This window comes from Canis lupus, chromosome 9 (genome assembly GCF_011100685.1).
Source record: "Canis lupus familiaris isolate Mischka breed German Shepherd chromosome 9, alternate assembly UU_Cfam_GSD_1.0, whole genome shotgun sequence".
Taxonomy (NCBI): domain Eukaryota; kingdom Metazoa; phylum Chordata; class Mammalia; order Carnivora; family Canidae; genus Canis; species Canis lupus.
In genome coordinates this window covers 44,998,807-45,007,208 of record NC_049230.1, presented here as the reverse complement: position 1 = coordinate 45,007,208, position 8,402 = coordinate 44,998,807, and the positions used below count along the sequence as shown (strand labels likewise).

General features: G+C 40.3%; 1 protein-coding gene and 1 long non-coding RNA gene across 3 annotated transcripts in view; one reads left to right on the top strand and one right to left on the bottom strand.

The window, feature by feature from the left end:
* The first annotated feature begins 1,315 nt into the window (after nucleotides 1-1,315).
* LOC111097454 overlaps nucleotides 1,316-8,402 on the top strand; it is a 22,478-nt gene continuing 15,391 nt past the window's right edge. Inside the window, exon 1 of the long non-coding RNA XR_005364749.1 lies at nucleotides 1,316-1,702. This is a non-coding gene — a long non-coding RNA (uncharacterized LOC111097454). The remainder of the gene's footprint in view (nucleotides 1,703-8,402) is intronic.
* Nucleotides 5,031-8,402, bottom strand: part of GLOD4 (glyoxalase domain containing 4) — a 21,165-nt gene continuing 17,793 nt past the window's right edge. For both annotated transcript variants that reach the window (XM_038548435.1, XM_038548436.1), the window contains one exon: nucleotides 5,031-5,297. In XM_038548435.1, coding sequence (XP_038404363.1) covers nucleotides 5,232-5,297 — 66 coding nt within the window. In that variant the 3' untranslated portion in view covers nucleotides 5,031-5,231. The remainder of the gene's footprint in view (nucleotides 5,298-8,402) is intronic.

The following is an 8,402-nucleotide window of genomic DNA, read 5'->3' as shown; positions in this document are numbered from 1 at the left end:
GCCATTAAACAATAGAAACAACAACCATAAAGACTTCATAGGACAAAGGAAACCAAATCTCACCAGATATCCTTGAGCTCTTCTGTTCACATATTTGCAGGAAGCTGCTACAGACTAAGTACATCACTTGAGAATAAAGTACCCCTGGGACATCACAGTAATTAAAGAACTCTTGCAAGTTGGGTAAGAGTCGTATTGCATAATGGTGTCTCTCTCTCTCTCTTTTTTTTTTGGTATCTCTTCTTTGGAGGATATTACAAGCATATTTTGATGCTTTTAGGGCTCTGATTCACATTAAATGTGAATTACTAGTAAAAATAATAATGGGACATCTTGCTCTGAAATAATGGTGTCAACTTAGGTGCTGTAGGTATAGTCATACCATTCTGTAAGTGATTATAAAACCTGACAAAGTAAAAATGCACCATAGGTAGGACTGCAGAAAGCAACTGTAGGATATAGTATTAAGAAATACATAGTATACACAGTATGCTGAATTTTGTGGGGAAAGGGAGAAAATAAGTATATTTATCTGCTTAACAAGTAGGAGCCAGGGGGAATGAGATTGATAGGAGCAAGACTTTTCAAAATACACTTTTTTTTTTTTAAAGATTTTATTTATTTATTCATGAGAGAGATGCACAGACACAGGCAGAGGGAGAACCAGGCTCCATGCAGAGAGCCTGACGTGGGACTCGATCCCAGGACTCCAGGATCACACTCTGGGCTGCAGGCGGCGCTAAACCGCTGTGCCACCGGGGCTGCCCAAAATATACCTTTTTTATATTGTTTTGATTTTTGTATTATCGACTCTATGTTACCTTATAGAAGTCTGATGCAAGAGTATTTCTTGGGGTGCCTGGATGGCTCAGTTGGTTAAGTGTCTGACTCTTGGTTTTAGCTCAGGTCATGATCTCAGGGTCAAGAGATTGAGCCTCATGTTGGGCTCCATGATCAGCGTAGAGTCTGCTTAAGTTTCTCTCTCCTTTTCCCTCTGCTCCTCCTCCTGCTCATGTGCACTCTCTCTAAAAAAAATATTTTTTTAAAGATTTTATTTACTCATGAGAGACACAGAGAGAGGCAGAAATACAGACAGAAGGAGAAGCAGGCTCTATGCGGGGAGCCTGATGTGGGACTTGACCCCGGGACCAGGATCACGCCCTGAGCCAAAGGTAAATGCTCAACCGCTGAGCCACCTAGGTGTCCCAACTCTCTCTAAAATTAAATAAAATCTTTAAAAAAAGAGTACTTTTTGGTTAATTATTAAGGCCAGAGTAAATTTCCTATGGACTTCCCAAGGGAAAGGTAAGAAGTCTTAGCTCAAACTGAAACTTCCCATGGTGGATCAGCAGTTGAATGTCTGCCTTTGGCTCAGGGCGTGATCCCACAGTCTTGGGATCGAGTCCCGCATCAGGGTCCCTGCAGGGCGCCTGCTTCTCCCTTTGCCTATGTCTCTGCCGCCCGCCCCCCGCCGTGTCTCTCATGAATAAATAAAATATTTAAAAAAGAAAAAACTCTCACCATAAATTTCAGTGGACATATTGAAACCCCCCTAAAAATTCTGCTAAATCACAATGGCAACTGCATGTGACATGTGAGATGGGCAGAAAGTCACGTAAGGGAGCTGTGAATGTCCACAGCCTTGCTAATTTTACCAAGAGGTCAAGCAAATATGGATTTCATACTAACTCCTCAGACTAAGGTAAGGGAGCTCTTGCAACATAGCCATTCTTTCTGTATTTAAACCCAAGGGAAATCTGAATTTAAACTTAATATGCTAGAACTCAACCCCTCAAGGCAAAATACCAAAATGAATGCTCTGAAAATACAACGTTGGAGAAGCCAAAGAACTTTCCAACTTTATCTGTTTTAAAAAGCCAGCTTGGATTGTTTCTAGGCCTTTTGGCTAAGATCAAGTGTAAAAAGCCAGCTTGGGCAAAACTATTTTATATTCTTCTTTTCTAATGGACCATACCATTCTCAGAGGTGGAAAAGTAATCATATCTGTGGTTTAAAATCACTAGCTACACCAGGGGCACATGGCTCAGTTGGTTAAGTGTGCGACTCCTGATTGCAGCTCAGGTCATGATCTCAGGGTTGTGAGAGTGTGCGACTCCTGATTGCAGCTCAGGTCATGATCTCAGGGTTGTGAGATCGAGCCCCATGTTGAGCTCAATGTCGCTGAGTATAGAGCCTACTTAAGATTCTATCTAAAAAAAAAAAAAAAAAAGAGATTCTGCCACTCCCTCCCTCTTAAAAAAAATAAATACAAATAAGTAAAATCACTAGCTAGACTATGCAGAGGTAAACTTTTGCATTCCTTGATAAAATGCCAAAATTGGGGCAGCCCCGGCGGCGCAGCGGTTTAGCGCCACCTGCAGCCCAGGGTGTGATCCTGGAGACCCAGGATCAAGTCCCACATTGGGCTCCTTGCATGGAGCCTTCTTCTCCCTCTGCCTGTATCTCTGCCTCTCTCTCTCTCTGTGTGTCTCTCATGAATAAATAAAATCTTCAAAAAAATTAAATAAATAAATAAATACATACATACATACATAAATAAAATGCCAAAATTGTACACTAAATGGTTGTAGGATGAACACATTATAAAAGAATACAAAAGAAAAATGGTTGGCAGTGAGACAAAAGGGGGCTTGTATCATCAAGTCAAAATGTCCCAGGTAGATAAACAGCATTAACTTCCATCATGCATAGCTGTAATTTAAGAGAGAAAAGTTCTGGTATGCTAATACACAAGTAGATAAAAAGAAATCTAGTATGTATTTAGTCATTCAGTACTTAACATAAACCATTTATTTTACTAAGACAAACTCAGAAGGCCTATGACAGCAGCCAAATATGCTGGGAAAAGCAGAGTTTCTTTGCACAAGAACAGTGTTACTGGAAATAAACATCAAGGGCAGCCCCAGGGCCTGGTGGTTTGACACCGCCTTCAGTCCAGGGTGTGATCCTGGAGACCCGGGATCGAGTCCCACATTGGGCTCCCTGCATGGAGCCTGCTTCTCCCTCTGCCTGTGTCTCTGCCTCTCTCTCTGTGTCTCTCATGAATAAATAAATAAAATTTTTTAAAAAAATAAAAATCTTTAAAAAACAAGATTTAAAAAAATAAAAAAAAAAAAAGATTGACCTTGAGGAGTGGAGAGGAGACAAAATTAAAAAAAAAAAAGGAAATAAACATCAAGAATTACTTAATAAGGGATCCCTGGGTGGCGCAGCGGTTTTGGCGCCTGCCTTTGGCCCAGGGCGCGATCCTGGAGACCTGAGATCAAATCCCACGTCGGGCTCCTGGTGCATGGAGCCTGCTTCTCCCTCTGCCTGTGTCTCTGCCTCTCTCTCTCTCTCTCTGTGTGTGACTATCATAAATAAATTAATTAATTAAAAAAAAGAATTACTTAATAATTTAATAGGAAATCTGAAAATTAACACATCATGGTCTAAAGAAACATACAGAAGTTTGTTACTCAAAATCCATACAATAATTTCCCCATGTATAGGAAAAAGTGAACTAATAGTCTAGAGAAGGAACATATATAATTTGGTTTGCTTTGAACTCATGACTGTTTCCCTAAGACAGAGAATTTAAGTTGAATGAAAAGTGCACGGAGCTGCAAAAGGATTTTTTTCTCTCGGTGAAGGTAAGATAACCCTATGAGAAGGTGAGCTGAAACCCTGAAATTTCCTGCCAACAAAGGAGAACATCACAGATAATTTCATATTTATATTATTCTGGAACTGGTAACCTCTGTGTCAATCCTTTTCAGTCTTAGTTTCTTCCCTAAAATTTGAACCTGGCCACGATATTTTATGTTATCATTTTATTTATTTTTTAAAGATTTTATTTTTTTTGACAGAGAGCAAGTACAAGCAGGGGGAACAGTAGATGGAGAGGGGGAAGCAGGCTACTCACCGAGCAGGGAACCCAATGTGGGGCTCGATCCCAGGACCCTGGAATCATGACCTGAGCTGAAGGGGCAGATCCTTAACAAACTGAGCCACAACCATTTTAAAAATACCTTAAAGGGATCCCTGGGTGGCGCAGCGGTTTAGCGCCTGCCTTTGGCCCCGGGCGCGATCCTGGAGACCTGGGATTGAATCCCACATCGGGCTCCTGGTGCATGGAGCCTGCTTCTCCCTCTGCCTATGTCTCTGCCTCTCTCTCTTTCTCTCTCTCTCTGTGTGACTATCATAAATTAAAAAAAAAAAAAAAAACCTTTAAGAGTAGAGGCTGGTGTAACAACTTGATTTCAGAAGTATACTTTCAAAAAACATTTATAATAAATATGGCCAATGTAATTGTTGACTAATAATTTCAATGACTGAAATTTGTTCTGTGGAACTAATTAGAAAACTACAAAAAATCATTAAAAAAATTTTTTTCAGGCTGCAGAAATAATCTAATCCATATTTAAGAAATGAAAATTCTCTCGGGATGCCTGGGTGGCCCAGCGGTTGGGTGCCCACCTTCAGCTCAGGGCGTGATCCTGGAGTCCTGGGACCGAGTCCCACTTCGGGCTCCCTACATAGAGCCTGCTTCTCCATCTGCCTGTGTCTGTGCCTCTCTCTCTCTGTATCTGTCATGAATGAATAAATAAAATCTCAAAAAGAAATGGGAATTTTCATGAGGATTTAAAAAAATTATATAAAGTAGCATGAAGGCAGGCATGTAGCAACAACACATTAGATCCTTCCATCTGCTTTCTCTAGCTGCTCAAAATTTTAAAGTAAGGAATATGTGGGTTGCTAGTCAAATCTTTTTGATTCAAGGTACAAAATTTCTTTAACATTTTTCAATGTCAAGGCCTGCCAGGGGAAGGCATTAGATTAGCATACTATCATGGAGCTGGAAGTATTCCTGCTCTAAGCTTATTAAAATTCCCTTCATCTCCAACCAAAGGTAATGCTCCACATAATTGCCCAAGCTAAAAAATATTTTATGACTAATCTACTAGAGTTATATATAGAATGTGCCATTCCAGCGACAGTGCAGATTACAGCAAGAATTCTCCTCTAACTGGACTGATAATAATAGGATTTTATTTCTAAAATTTATCTTAGAGCTTTCAAAGAGTATAACACACAGATCTTTACCACCACACCCCCCTTGCCTATACAGGAAACAACCAAGTTGTGAGAACATTTATCATGCACAGACACATCAGGGCTTGCAGGTGCTACACAGGAATCACAAATGCTGTTCCACATCATGTCTTCTGTTATCCCGAAGCCTTGGATTTATTTTGTTTAGTGAACCATTCGTCACTTTTATCTGCCGCCATTGCCTACAGAAAGAGAATTGGAATATATAGTTAAGTCTCTAAAACAGGGCAGCCCCGGTGGCCCAGCAGTGTAGTGCTGCCTTCAGCCCAGGGTATGATCCTGGAGACCCGGGATCGAGTCCCATGTCAGGCTCCCTGCATGGAGCCTGCTTCTCCCTCTGCCTGTGTCTCTGCCCGTCTCTCTCTCTCTCTGTGTCTGTCATGAATAAACAAAATCTTTTTTTAAAAAGTCTCTAAAATAAAATACACAGTTTTGTACTATCTACAGTCATTAACAATTAAAAAGTGTTCATTCAGGGGGTGCCTGGGTGGCTCAGTTGATTGAGCATCTGACTCTTGGATTCAGTTCAGGTCATGATCTCCGGATCGTGTGACTGAGCCACGCATCAGGCTCTATGCTCAACACAGAGTCGGCTTCAGATTCTTTCTTCCACTCCCTCTAGCTCATGCTCTCACTCTCAAATAAAATCTTTAAATCCAAAAAAAAAAAAAAAAAAAAAATTTAAATCCTTTGGTAAGGATATACAGTCATTTATGGAGTCAAAAAGCAAGTGCAGAAATGCCTTTAAAAATACCAGCTCTCATTTGAGCTAGGTATTACGTTGGGTTCAGGGTGGTGGCAGAGACATAGTCTGAGGCTTTGAGGAGCACATAGAATAGCTGAGGACTCAGATAAGGAGACAACTATTTTGCATGAGGTACACACAGGCATGTGTGTCTCCTAGGGCATCTGCTTTAACAGAATCGTGAACAAAGTGCTATCAGACAGAAAGGAAACAAGTAACTAATTGGAGAAGTGGTGTAAAAAGACTCATTTGCCTCAGAAGGAAGCGCAAAGATGGTGCCTGCCACTGAAACAAAGAAAAGTATACATATTTTTTATTTAGAAGCAGTGAAGGTGAAAGCAGCTGCCCCAGGCAGTGGGACTCAGAGATGGGACAAGACACTGTTGCACTGCATTTATATCAAATCTCAGTACAGACTTTCTATTTTGATGAAAATAAAAATAGTTCTGAAAATCAAAGTATGCAAAATAAGAGAAAACCAACAATGCTGCAGAAGTTTCTGTCTCTAAGGAGCCATAAAAAATGAAGGGAACAACAAACACTGGTGCAGAGAGTCCAAGAAAGCTTCTGAGTCTTAAAGGATGAGCTAAATAAAGAAGGAAGGAAAGAGACCTTTAGGTGGAGGCAAGAAGACAGATCTTGGTTAATACATATGGCTCACTGAGCCTGGAATAGGAAGGAGGAAGGAGGGCAGCACAGAATATCAAAGAGCAGGAAGGGCCAGGCAGGTCCCATGCTCTGTCAGAGTTTAGAATGTATCTTGGAGACAAGAGGAGGCCTGAGAAGATAAACAGTTTTTGAAATGACTGGATCTGTGCTTCAGAAAGCTGATGTTGGCAGGAGAGATGGCTGCAGGGTGAGAGGAGTTTTCTGCACTATGACAGGTGATGATGAGGGCCCTTTCCAAAGGAAAGTACAGAGAGAAGAGATTTCAGAGGTAGAACTCACACTTCTTGGTGACTAAATGGGGTGAGGAGAAACAATGTTCAAAAATTGCTTTGTAAACCCAAAATTATTCCATAATCAAAAGCAGAGTAAATGTTAAAAGTTAAAGCAGTTCTACTCCTAGGTATTTACCAAAGAGAAATGAAACATGCTTATAAGATTTACTCAAGAATGTTCACAGCAGTCTTCCTTATGATAAATAAAAATGTTACATTAAATTGCTCTACCTTTTGAAATTCAGCCCAGGGTTTATCTAGGTGAAGAGGTTTCATTTGCTTAAACACTAGTGGACAGAGAAACCACTAAACATAAAAGAAGTTGATAAATTGAACTTAAACTTTTTTCTGCTCTTCAAAAGACTCTGGGTAAGAAAATAAATTAGCAAGCCACAGACTGGGAAAAGTACTTGCATTTGTAGATATTTAACAAATGACTCACATCCAGAATTCTAATCAATCAACAAGATAAATAACCAAATGTTTTTTATAAAATGGATTTGAATGGGACTTAAAAATAAGCAAATATTTATATAAGGGATATTCCAGGAGGATAAAATCATGTGAGCAAAGACACATAGTATGAGAGTGTGAAAATACATTCATACTTAGAGATTACAGACTAGAGTGGCTAAAATGTAAAATAGATCCGAGGTGTGTCTTCCAACTAGTTTGTCATGAAACTCAATGGATCATATAAATTGTTCTGTATTGATACAGCCCAATTATATTAAAGCTAATTTAAAAATACATAGGGAAAACCAACTATTAATCATTTTTAGATAATCAGGGAAATTTTTTTTTAATCAGGGAAATTTAAATAAAAACTGGATTTTAAGGGCAGCCCCAGTGGCACAGCAGTTTGGCGCCGGCTGCATCCTGGGGTATGATCCTGGAGACCCGGGATTGAGTCCCACATCGGGCTCCCTGCATGGAGCCTGCTTCTCCCTCTGTCTGTGTCTCTGCCTCTCTCTCTCTCTGTGTCTATGAATAAATAAGTAAAATCTTAAAAAAAAAACAAAACTGGATTTTAAGTAACATTAAGGATACACTGGTGATTTTTTTAAGTGTGATAATATCAATATGGCACATAAGAAATTCCTTGATTTTTATTTCTTTTAAATAATTTAAAAATGTATAAAATACTGGGGCATCTGGGTGGCTCAGCATTGGTCAAGTGGCTGCCTTCAGCTCAGATCATGATTTCAGGGTCCTAGGATTGAGCCCTGCAAGCCCTATGTTGGGCTCTCTTCTCAGCAGGGATTCTGTTTCTCCCTCTCCCTCTGCCCCTCCTCCCCTGGTTCATGCTCTCACTTGCGTGCTCTCTCTTATTTATTTATGCATGAGAGAGAGAGAGAGAGAGAGAGAGAGAGAGAGGCAGAGACACAGGCAGAGGGAGAAGCAAGCTCCATGCAGGGAGCCGGACATGGGACTTGATCCTGGGTCTCCAGGATCATACCCTGGGCTGAAGGCGGCGCTAAACTGCTGAGCCACCAGGGCTGCCCAATAAATAAAATCTTAAAAAAAATTAAAATGTATAAAATACTTAAGTATTTAGGGTTGAAATAATGCAGTGAAAAGATTTGCCTTAGAATTCCCTA